General features: G+C 39.2%; 1 protein-coding gene across 1 annotated transcript; it reads right to left on the bottom strand.

The window, feature by feature from the left end:
• Positions 1-4,244: 4,244 nt before the first annotated feature.
• On the bottom strand, positions 4,245-7,302 carry CTLA4 (cytotoxic T-lymphocyte associated protein 4). Its single transcript, XM_072342375.1, has 4 exons — positions 7,245-7,302; positions 5,741-6,091; positions 5,171-5,280; positions 4,245-4,343 (listed from the first exon to the last, which is right to left on the bottom strand). Exons 1-4 carry the CDS (start codon positions 7,300-7,302, stop codon positions 4,245-4,247), a joined length of 618 nt encoding a protein of 205 aa, XP_072198476.1.
• Positions 7,303-13,117: the final 5,815 nt, after the last annotated feature.

Raw genomic sequence — 13,117 nt, 5'->3', positions numbered from 1 at the left:
GTGTAGCTGTGAGAGAAACTGTCTCAAAGTACCATTTATGAGTTCAAACAAGCATGTTGTTTACAAATGTCGAGAATAAATTGTTTCTAGTAATGCATAAAACCATCTGCTGTACACCAGCCTTCTTTGGTTTGGATTTCATGACATAACTCTTGGCTACATCATATGATTCCTGTTTATGTCTCTCCCTTTAGAAGCAGAGCTGTTTAGTCATGGTTCAAATTATTCCCACCATGGGGCAGATTGGTGCTTTTTTTCCCCCCTTTTTCCAGGGCTCTCTCCTCATTAATAGCTTTTCTCTGGTGAAAGGAAGAAGCCAGTCTTCAATGAGTGTTGCCTCCAAACCTTGCCAGAGCTCCACACACACAAATACTCATACTTTTTAAAGCTGCAAAGTTTAAAGTTGGTATTCAGACAGGAAATGCATTAAGCTAGCTAGAAGTTACTTGGTCAGTGAAAGTGTTTGTTATTGAAAAAACAAACAAGAATTAGGTCCGGGTGCATCCTCAGCAAAGTTCAGAATGTAAGGATAGGAACAGGCGTAGCCTGAGCTAGAGGGACCAAAGATCCTTGATTTTTATTTTTATTTGTTACAAATCTGTGGAAAACAGGATAACTGAGTTTTCCCAATTGATCTCGAGGCCTAACAAGGTAATAATTTCAGATTCACATACTCATCCACAGAGTGGAAATTTCACAGGAAAATCTCTAATGCTAAAGCGATAGAAGACTCATTGCCTACTCATAGAATAGCCAAGTGGGAAGCTCTTGTCACATGCTTGATTCATCAACTAGGATGCTTATAATTGAAAATGGCAGGGAGAAAAATAGCTCATATAAAAATCAGATGAAAATGGAAGTAGAAGATCAGTGTGTGTATATATGCCATTTTCTTTGATGCAAACAAGTGTACATGTGAATGTCCACACAGATGCAGCTGGAAACTCACTGTTTCTGTTTCTCAAACAGGTTGATCTTTCTCCTGTCTGGGCAAAGTGGACATCAGAAGAAACTCTTCCTTAACCTCACCAAGAAACACGGTCTCATTACTTGTCTGTCCAGGTAAGATATTTGGTTATGTTTTTAAAATCTCTGTTCTAATGAGCTGCAAATTCTTCTGAAACCAAATCCTTTGGCCTCTTCTTTTCATATTCTTCCCAGAGTTAGTATGTCTGGGACGTTCAGTGACTGAGTATACATGCACTCTTTATGTTGGTACTGCTGTACATATGATTTGCATAAGCAAGACACTCTCCCAAGTGTTAGAGAGCAGCACAGGGCTCAAGATCCTAAAGGACAGCACAGGGCATCAGGGGAATGAAAATTCACTGAGGTCTAAGCACTGTACCCTTCAGAGCTAGCTGCTGTATGGACCTTACAGGGATGGAAAGGCAAAAATAACATCTCTGCAGACGCCACTCATCTCTGTAGTACCAGATATAAATCATGAGAGTAATATGTCAATAGAATATGAACTGAAATCCTACTTTAGTCTTTAATGCTATATCTGCTTATAGAAGTGCACCTATTACTCTGTTAGAATATTCAAAATGAGAACCTGACTTAGAACAAAAATGGTAATGCATGCCTAGTATCACTTAGCTCAGGGAAGGCTGCTACAGTAGTAAGGAGATCCAGAGAAAATTCAGCAATGCAAAAATGAAAGAATGTTGGAAAAAGTCTTGGTTGAAAGCTACTGAGAATAAATAAATTTTCAGAGCAGCCAGAGAACTTGAACAAAGTCATTTCCAACACAATATTTAATAAATATCATACAAGGAGTTACAAATGGTAGAAGCACAAAATGCTTCTATTGCTATAAATGAGATAATTTTTTCTACCCAGGCATCCCATAATCTTAACCTTTTGGCTAATTTAGCAGCCTGTAGTTTTTTTAGGTCAGAATTATCCACTGACCATTACAGTTTGAATGTCTTAGAGAAATGCTGTTGCACTGAGAAGGATTAGTCCCATTAGCTGCAGAAGGCTCAACCATGGTAGACTTACCTGTCAGTAATGAATGTGAATTGGAATGTACACAAATTCTGTGGTGACACAGGTCCATGGCCAGTTGGGGTCATGAGATGGTTGATAGGGGCCTGAAGTATCCCTTTATGCAGGAGGGACAGATTTGGAAAATCATTTACTTGTGGTGCTTTTAGATTGCTTAAGAAAAGGAATCATTTGGTTGTATAGGAATTGTCAAAGGAGAGAAAAAAGAAGAAACAGTTCCTGACTAGGAATAATACACAATTCAGGGAATATCTGAGCTACTACTTCCTGTTGTGGAAAAAAAAAAACATCGCCCTGAACTTTTGCTTTACCAGAGTAAATTCACTGGAAAATTTTACAGCTCCAGTGAGTGGATATGTGGGTCAAATGTATTTTTTGCCAGTCACAGAACACACTTAGTAGGCTGCAATTGAATAGGCAGAAATTTGTTCGTTTTGTTGTGTGGTCACCTGTGTGATCTTTGGCAATTTGTAATCCCCAAAACACCAGATAAGTGTAAAACTGGGGAAAAATCCCAGACTGATGACAGAATAATAAATGCCTTCAGGAAAAGGTGGTGTCACCTGGTACTATTTTTACTTAATGTTCTGCAGTTGTAGGTGAACACTGAGAAAGCAGTTGGCATCTTCAGACATCTGAGCTGGTGACAAATTGAGAGTGTGAATGTTTGTTTGTACATTGGGAGCTCATGCAAGGTGAAAGGGAAAAAAGGGAAAAGCTAAACAAAGGAGCAATGAGATTTAGTGTTATGCTGCCACTGCAAAAACCTTCTACAGTGGACTGTGAGGATGTGATTACAGTTATGGAGCCAAGAAGATGTATTCACAACTGTTAAACAGAGATATAAACTATCATGTTTTGGGGCTGTAAGGTGAAATTTTATGGCAAAGAGTTAAAATAGTAGGTAATATGTGAGGAGACTCACATGGTTTTTAAGCTCCATAAACCTTGTGTTTTTTTTGGGTAAAATTTAGTGAGCATTGAAGAGGTGCAAAGAAAACAGGATTTGAAACTAGAACTAGGTTTTTGTCTGAACAGGTACAGGAGATGCTACCAAAGTTGACACAGTTACCTTCTGCAAGTAAGTAACTTTGCTGGAAGTGTAAATGTGTTTAGTAGCATCTCTCAACCACAACATATCAGCTCTAACTAGACAAATTGAAGACCTGTCAGATTTTAATGGTGACATCTGAGGAGGAGAGCTGAGAAAGTTAAATGCTGCCATGAGCTCACAAGCTTCCTCAGAAGGGCAAAACATTGGGTCAGAGGGGAAAGGTTCATCTTGTCATCACTGCTTTCTAACATGTAGCCACTTCCTGTTGCTTCTGAGAATAGCAAATAAGAAATGAACTTGAATTTGGGCAAAGCTTCAAGATTTTTATTGAATGATACGTAACTAATAAACAAGATTATACACCGTCTGTATTTTCATGGAAAATAGACTCAATTAAACACATGACATATTTCCACCTCTTGGATAGATGCTAATTTAGCATTTGTAAAACTCAAGGCTCCAGCAGAGCTGGAACATCCTCCCAGCAACAGCCCCAGAGGTCTCCTGCTGGGCAGCCTTTCTCTCCAACTGCGCTGTCAGCACTGCCTCAGATATCATCGATGTTAATTCCAGTACAGCACTGCTGAGACATAGTGCCAAAGAAAGGCTGAGATCAGGCTTTTAGAGCAGCAGTATCATCAGTGCCAGCCTACAGTGATGCCTTTATGGAAGCACAGAGCACTAATGCAGGAAATTGAACCAATAAATAGCAAAGCATGGAAACAAGACAAAATTCCTTTGTGCATTAGTGTGCCCTTCTGCCTCTTCCCCTTAGACCTGTAGGATTAACTTTGCAATGATACAAAAGCCTCTGTGGTAATAGTGTTTGGATTTCAGTGAATCAGTAGACATGGCACAGTGTGACAATAAGTTGTTCAGCTGCAACAGCAATATCTCTTAATGCTATACATATATATGTATATATAGAGACTACATATTGGTACAATACAACTCAAAAAATCAATGGCCTAACATAGCCATTTATATGTGACAGGGTTAACCGTGAAATATTAATGCATAAACTATTTATTCTCCTCCAAACAATAGAAGTTACAAAGAATATTTTCTCTCTTTATGGTACACCTTTGTAATAAGACAATACATTTTATTACTTTGACTTAAGTCAATTAGCAGATTCTCCATTCCAACTAGGAAACAGGCTCTCCATCTCCTTGTTTCAGTTAACAGTGATGTGAAATGGAATCACCTTTTTCTCTAGCTTTTCAGAAGGCATTTTCACATAGACCCCAGTAGTGAGACGTCGTCTTCTCTGGATCTGTAAGATGTGGGAAGCGGGGAAAATAAACAAGTGGTCATCTCTCTTTGCAGAAGATCTATTAAGAGTACTTGAAGGAGAATCAGGAGTTAAAGGGTCCATTTAAGAAAAGATAGAGTCCTGCTATTCAACTAGCACTTTGAAGGGACTCTTATTAAAAAAGTTTCCAGTGTTGGCTCAAAACTAATTGTTTACACCAGACTTTTTCATTTAGCTCCTAGAGACAAGAGCAGATTGAAAAATAAGGGACAGGAATACTATTTTGGTTTATGCTTTGACATCACTTTTATTTCTACAATCCATACTCCCATTGAAAGAAGCAGACAGATTTACGTTTCTTATGCCTTTGTCTTATGCAGAAGTTTCTAGCTGTGAAGTTAAATATGCTATAAGTTACAATTCCCTTCTGTCACAGGGGGGAGCTTCTTTACATTTGATTTGCATGAAGATACACAGTGAGGAAAGTAAAAAATCAAACCCTGGGATTTTGTGTGAATCTGCCATGTGAAATCAGAGTACACCTGAAGACTGTTGCCTTTGATACTAGAAGTATCCAAGACTCTAGTCTGTTCTGAGTCCCCAAACCTAAGCCAAGAATCAGTTCAACTGACATAAGTTGACTGTTTTCTGCTACTCTGGAATCACAACAGAGCCATAAACAAGTTCTTTTGTATTATTGCATCAGTACTGCACTGCCCTAGTAAAATGGCACCAGAGCACCCCAGTGCATTTGTTCCAAACATTCTCTCCTGTTCTCATTCCTTTCTCCTTGTTCTTGGCACATAGAGGGTATTATTATCAGGACAGGGTGAGTTGATGGGACTTACCACTTTGCCCACGACAATGGCTGAGATGATGATGCTGTAAAGAAAGAATCCTGAGGCAGTAGATCCTAATACCCAGAGATACATGGCAGTGTCTGGACAAGGTTCTGGATCTAAAACATATCATATTACACAACTCATATCACGTATAAGCATCATAAAGAAGTCCCTGGAGACAAACATTAACATCCACACTGCTTTTCTCTACCATTTACTACCTCAGGATAATATCCTGCCCACTCAAACTCCAGTGAAAATAGGTTTCATGTACAGAAGAACAGACACTTCACTCTGTGTTGTTTTTGCACTGACATTCCTAACTTCCAGGACACAACGTGTATGCTATATGATATTGCAAATGCTGTCATCCATAAGCTGCTAAATACATGGCATGTCTATGAATACACCTGTGTTAAGTGTGTACAGGGAGACACTGATGGAATAAAAGCATGATTCTCATGCCTGAATCAGTGTTCAGCCTCGCTTCCTACAGACAGCACTCTGAAGATCTGAGACATACAGCAGCATTTGTAAGCTGGGAATATCAGAGTACTGGAAAGCTGCTTGGCTTACCAATGACATAGAGTTGCGTCCCATTTCCCTTGTTCATGAAGTACGGTGGAGGGTACATCCGCTCCATCTTGCAGACATAAAGACCAGTATCATTAGCTTGCAGGCCTGTGAGGGTAAGGGTCACGTTGTTTCGGCTTGGGCTGACATGGCACTGAATAACATCTTCCACACTGAACATTTTAAATTCCATTGTGTAGGTTGAAGCACAGATTTCAGTAAACTTGTCACCTGTCTGTTTGAGCAAAGTCACTCGAATTTCCTTTGCATTCCCAATGTGCTTGTAGTTACACACCAAGCTGGCAACTCCTTGCCTGTTGGCCAGTACTATTGCTGGCTGAGTCACTTCCATTACTGTAAGGAAGCAAAGAGCATCATGGTAAATGAACAGTCAAGAAGTGATCTGCAGTTATATAATACTTTACTTGAAACCTGTTCTATAAGAAGGGAGTCCTACCACCTCCTGTCATCCATGGAAAACTCCTAGAAATGCTCCTATATCCTTTAAAAAAAAAGAGCAAACAACCCTTCAAGACCACAGTTAATAAAAAGACTGCATTAATATACTGAAAAATACTGACATGCTTTCATTATTATAAGTGATATTAGAAATCTCTGCAATTGTTTGTTCCCAAATAGTGAGTAACTTGACCACTTACTGCAGCAGTGACCTGTGAGTTTCAGTTTCCTTCTGAATGCACACGTTTAGATGTACAAAAGAAAACAAATAAATAGGCTTCAGATGCTAAAGATGAACTTTGTAATTTAAAACTATGAATTTAAAACCATAATTTCTACCTGGCAGAAATAAACATATTGCCATTTAGAAAGCAATGGATTGACATCCTGTTCAAAACATAGAACAGAATCCTTAGGGTGACAGTAATACTGAATAGAAACTCTGCATTTTTTTATTCCTGATCTTTTTACTCCAGCTATTCCCAAGTTACTGGATAGCAACGTTGTATATTCTAAGCTACAGTATAGCAACACACAGCAAAACCTAATAAACTTACTGCAAAAAATCTCCACAAATCTTAAGGGGAGACTGGTACACCATGTATGTCTCCACAGGCTGTTTTCTACAACTGCTGTACTCTGTCCCTCAACACAATGGGAATGCATTTTTGCTTAAATAAGCTGTGAGGGCTCAGTATTTTTTATTCAGTTTTTTATTAAAACAGGAATGGGAAGGAAATGAGTAAAATCTCTCCATTCCGTCAAATATCTACCTCCACTTTGTCAGCTGCCAACTTCACTCACAAGGCCTGGTTTGTCAAAATATTTCTTCCTTCATAAACTGCTCTGAGTCCTGCTCAGTCTCTCTACAGATGCCTTATCTCTGAAGTCTGTATCTGGTTTTCCAGACACCTCTCAAAGCCCCAGACCTCGTTCCCAGGCTGCCCTATGGGGAGATTCCATGTCATCTCCTCTTGTACCCAGTCCCTGCCCTGCATAAGTGTGAAAAAGGAATTGTAAACACCCCCAGCCTCCATCATCTACCCACCTTTGGCAGTGGCAGTGGCTGCGCAGAGAAAGCTCACGGTGACCCATGCTGAGAGCATTCCTGCACTGGGACAGGTGCTGGAGGAGCTGAAAGTATCTGATGCCTTCAGACTTTAAGACAAACTGGAACTCTCAGGACTGGAAAAAAGGTAACGCCTTTCAGGATACTGAATCTTCGAAATGTTTGAACCCACACAGAGTCAGTGTGCATTTATATAGCTGTGATCCTAGATGCTGTGCCTGAAAGTAATGAAGCTTTGTTTTGGTTTTACGAGAAAGGAAATAGTGGGTGTCATCAGTACGTGCATAGGTAACCTCAAGCAGCATGAACAAAAACAACTATTCAGCAGGTGGAAAATATATATTCAATCTGAAACTTCGACCCATTCTGCTTTGAGAATTGGGGGAGGAGAGGCAATCATCCAATAGAGCAGTTCAGGCCCATTAGTGCAGCATGCTTACAAATCATAGCATTTAAAATTCTAGCAGTCATCAGTTATTTCCTATTAGGACAACACACAAAGAATTATTTCTGCCTAGTGTGACATAGTGAATCAGTGCAAGCTAGCTTGTTTATGGAGGACTTCCCTCCCCCTCCAATATCTTTACTTCCTTTAACATTAGTGCTTTTGATGTTTAAAACTCCTGTCCCCTTCAAAATTCTGATTACGACTGCAATGGCTTCATCTTTTCATATTAACAATATGACTTGAATCATAACCCGACTTTTTCTGTACTTCTAAGAAAAAAAAAAAAAAAAGATCTATCTAGGATTATAGCTAATGACTTCCACCTCTATACAACACTTTCTCTACCTGGAGGCTTTACTGCCCAAGTATACTGAGATCAACAGATGAAAAACACTGCAGAAGCTTTGATTATTGCTATCTTTGCTTAGAGAACTTGCTCCATACCAAATCTCGGTGAAATAGTTTTCACCCAGAGGCCTTTTAAAAGCCGTATCTTAAAAAAAAAGTCTTAAAATCCTTGTACTTTTTTTATTTGACAGCCTGTTACATCCACGGATCATTGCCTAAAGAATTTCTTAAAAATAAGTTACTCTGAAGGTCATCATTCTTTTTTTTCTCCTCTACTTTGAGAAGCTCTTCTGGAGGATGCTTCATCATTTGCACATTAATGAAGACCAGCTTCTGGACTGTGACCTAGGAAAACTGATAGCATTAGTTCTTGAGCATGAGCCTGCTCAGTCCAAAGATACAGGATAAGTATTTGATCTCAAAAATCACAGATATACTTAATTATATAAATAGACTGCTTCCATGTTTAGGTGATAAAACAATTTTTTAATGACAAATTCATAGCCACTTTGATTCCACTTAGTATTTAAAAACCAGCATTGAAAATAGAACTGATAATAAATAAAAAAACGTGACTCTGGGAAAATGGAAAAAGTGCACCCAAGTAATGAGTCAGGCCTGTATTTTATTACTGCTTATATTAGCTTAAATAACTTTTATCAATAAAGTTAGTATTAAATAAATGCTATTGGAATATTACCTAACAGAATATCAAAGAGATTAATGACATGAAGTTATCAGGTTGTGCCTGACATTTTCAAATCCAGAGTAGTAACCATATTACCTATCCTATGTATCTCTTTGGCTTGGGCTTTGTATGCAGTTAAATAAATGATGCACTTGAGCCTCATCGTTCATAATATAACCACTAGATAATTGATTGAGGCTGCAAATTGATGGTACAATTAACCAGTAAACATTTGGAAAGGATTTCCATGTAAAACTCTGTGCTTACTATCCCATATAATCACCATGCAGCTGAGCACTGAACCAGGATCCCCAGGGTAGTGATCACAGCACAGAGCTTGCCAAAGCTCAAGTGTTTGGGCAGTGCTCTCAGACATATGGCCAGGTCTTTTGGGTGGCTCTGTGTGAAACCAGGAGTTGGGTCCATGATCATTATGGGTCCCTTCCAACTTAGGATATTCCAGAATTCTATACAGCTAGAGAGATGGGAAGCCCTCATGTTACAATGTCTGCTCTTCTAAGTAAGACACAGTATGTCTCCCTGTAGAGTTTCTTGAAGTTCTCTGTCTCTTCAGAGCAGCCTGAGGTGACCCCAGAGTATTCCCCTTTCAATGGATAGAGATCACCTTCCTACTGTGTCCTCCCTTCTTGCTAATCAGATCTTGAGTTTGGATCTTGAGTTAATATTGAGTAGATACCAGATCAATGGTGTAGCAAAATGATGTTCCAAATAAGCATTCTCCTTCACTGTTCCTTTCCTTCTAAGTTATGGCATGATTCCAAGGTCTTAGTAACCAAATGAGTTCCCCACCTAAAATCCACAAGATCTACAAGAATGGTCAGGGAAGCCTTTCCTCTCTGCTCTGCTCCTCTTCTAACTACCCTTCAGCTGATGAAGACTCTGGATTTCTGCTCACCTTCCCTGTACACCATATAGGCTTTATGGTCTACAGCCAAAAGACCTGGCTAACCTAGTTACTGATGCTTGCCTGTGCGGTCTGAAATCTTGCCACTCTGACTTCATCTTTCAAACTCTTTTTCTACCATCTTTTCACTTTAATTGGAACCTGATACCTGGCCTAGGGTCAGGGCAAGAGGGTGGGTCAAAGAAGAGCCCTTCCTTTGATGTTGAGATGCAGAATGTCTTTCAAGAAGGATGTGCCTCAGGCTAAGTACAACAGCATGTGCTTTGCAATTGCCATGTCCAAGATCTCAGTGTAAGATAAATCTTTCTTTTAATGCACATGCTTATGTCGTAGTACTCTTCTCTTTGCTCCTGAGGGTAACATTAAGTCCCAGGTCAGAGGAAAACTTTTCACTATACATGTGCTTCCATAGCAAAGAGTCAGGACAGTGGAAAGGACTAAGTGCTTTGCAGAGTTAAGCTTCAGCCTTAACTGAGGAATCAGCTGGTCTCACAACATCTGTGAACTTAGCATAGACAAGGACATTAATTTACACTGAACACTGGACTGCAGTACTATAATGCAATTAAGTTAAATAACCGGGTTTCTCATCTAAGCTTCTTTGTCATTTTGTGTTAGTTATTCACATTTAAATAATCTCAACTGCTTCTCTTCACTGAAGACTTGTTAAGACAAATATTCTACTGATGCCCTGTCAGAATTCCCATTGCAAAATGTTATTATTCACTTTTTTTTTCACAGAAATTGCTTCACACTGTCTATGTTTTTTTCTTCTCTGACAGGAACTTTAAAAAGTTCTTCATGAATTGCTTGAGATGTAATGGAGACAAGAAAAGCTTATCATTTGCATAAGTATCTGGTTTCAGGATATTTTGTTAAACTCAGAACGTGAGATCATGTCCTACTATGTTAAACAGTTCACGTTTTTACCATGTTAGTTTGCCACAAACCTATCAGGGTTTTGAAGTGCACTGTCATTTGAAAAAAATCCAGACCTCTAAGTGGTATGGCTGAAGAAAAAAATCTTTTTCTACAAGATAATAGGTAAAGAGAAAAGGAAATAACACCGTAACTGGAAAAAATACTGTTTCATTACCATGAAAGGACTAAAACCTGATTAGTGTAAGTAAAGCCCTAGATATGACCAAGTTTGGTGGATCAGTCTTGGTTCCTGAAAGAACCACAGCTCACATCATCAAACCACTGATTTTTAAATCTCTCAGAACTGTGGCCTTTCTGTCAGCTCCTAACTTGGATTTGCAGATGTTGATCTCTTGCCCTAAGCCCATGCCCTCAGCAGACAAGCAGAGGCAAGGACAGCATGAACTAAGGAGCTCTCCTGCCAGTACCTCCCAAGCAGTTGGATTTCTTGTGTGCTTTTGCTGAACAGTTGACAGGCCAGAAGGATTTGAGGCATATGCAGATGAGTGAGAGTTCTTTTTCCTTGTGCTACAGTAGTTGGCACTTCCTTCTTGAAGTCAATGCTTTGTTTCCCCTACTGTGACTCTATGAAGCAGTCCTTCCTGAAATTCAGGACATCAACAGTTATCGAATGGGGGGAAATTGGTTACCAATTTTCAATGCTAACATCTGAAAGTAAACCAGTTAGGCATACCCAGTGATTAGCTGCTACTACGGAGACATGGAGAAATACTGGAGACGTTTTACTTCTGCTTCCCCTCATTTCTTGAAATATTGCAAAAAGGAAAAAGCAGCTAAAGACAGCTGTATTCTGACAGTACAACAGTTTGCATTTAGGAGACAGAAGAATAAATTATTATATTTCTTAGGTGAAGACGTTATGAGGAGTGTTGTTCTCAAAAATGAGTTGCCTAAGAAATATTTTGAAGGGACAGGTGTGTGTATTTCACACACAGGTGTCTGGATGCCATTCCTAAAGAGTGAATTAGAGCTGATAGAATGGGGTGGAAAACAAATGAAATGAAATGAAATGAAATGAAATGAAATGAAATGAAAGAGACTTAGTAATATACAGAGAGAGCAAGAAGTTGTTCGGTGTGACAGATTCACAGTAATATTTTGAATACTTAGTAGTAAGACAGTTAGTCAGGGCTTGAGTAGTGGATGTTTCTGCAATCAAGAGGTGACTTGGGATCACAGGTAAAGGCTGCAAAAGCTATTTTCTTGCACTGAACAGCCCTTACATTCATACTGATTTACCTATGCAGTGTCTTGGAAGTAAAACATGGGTGTCTCTTCCCACTGGCACAGTCAGAAGTTCAATATTCTGTCTGGGAACAAGCTGCAAGTCTGGGACACCTTTAGCAAACAGCTTCTGCATGGAAGTCTCAAAGAGCTCAAAATGAAATAAAAATAGGGAAATGAGAATGCCAAGAGAGAAATAATATTCTGGGGAGAAATATGAGTGGATGAATGAGTGGAGCATTTATGTAACTCTTCAGGGCTTCCTAGACTGTTAAGGTAGGAATAAAACATATTCACAGACAAAACCTTTTTAGAAGCCAGTTACAAATAAAAACGAATAGTAGTAAAGTCCAGATAGTGTATCACCTGCATCCCCTTCAATAATGCTCTTTGAAATGTACATGACAGGGCAAAGTGGCACAGAAACAAACAAACAAACAAACAAAAAAGAACAGTGTTTTTATTACAGATCATTCACCCAGTGCTTTGTCAGAGAACCTGTTTCAGGAAAAGATACCTAAGATCTAAGTTATGATGCATAGACCATCACTTGTTATTGAAGTTTTACAGTGATATGTGCAAGGCTTGTAAGTTTGCATTAGAGTAAGTGTTAAATAATAGGCTAGAGGCTCTGGAAAACAAAGGGAAGGAATTTCTGGCAGAGGCCATTAGAATAAATCCCAGACTTTTCAAGATTCTTCACGTTTTTGAAGTGTAGTAGCAAAAAAAATGTCGTCCTGTAACCAAGACATGTCTGTATGTAGGATACTGTAGCCAAGTGTTGTGTAGTGGGAGTCAGTGAACTGAAATCAGGTCCTGCATCTCCCAAAATTTCTCAGCGGCAGGATTTGTTGCTCAACCCACTCTTTAGCACAAAATCTGGTCTCACATACAAAATCATACCCTTGTGTTAGTAATTACATGAACTTCTGCTGTCCTCACTAGTTTACAATCACAATTTTAGAACTTAACAACTCCAATTTCCTGAAGTCCACACTAGGCCTAAGTATGAAAACAAAAAACTGAAATGTCACAGAGGCCAGATATGCAAGGGGAGGCTTAGTCTTTCGTTAACCAAACTGATAGTTTGAAAAAGCTGGCAAGCCTTTACCACTCTGCTCAGAAGCACTTTCTTACTCTACCTGTTTACTGACATATTACCACTCATTGCAAACTTTATCTTTCCTCATATTCCTGGACATTCACATCTGTAGCAGCTCTCAGAGCATTCAACTTATGTGCTTCTTCACAGCTCCAACTGCCTGCTCCAACTATCA

The sequence above is a fragment of the Excalfactoria chinensis genome, chromosome 7 (assembly GCF_039878825.1).
Source record: "Excalfactoria chinensis isolate bCotChi1 chromosome 7, bCotChi1.hap2, whole genome shotgun sequence".
NCBI lineage: Eukaryota > Metazoa > Chordata > Aves > Galliformes > Phasianidae > Excalfactoria > Excalfactoria chinensis.
Note: the sequence above shows the minus strand (reverse complement) of the source record. Positions and strands in the feature narration are given on the sequence as shown.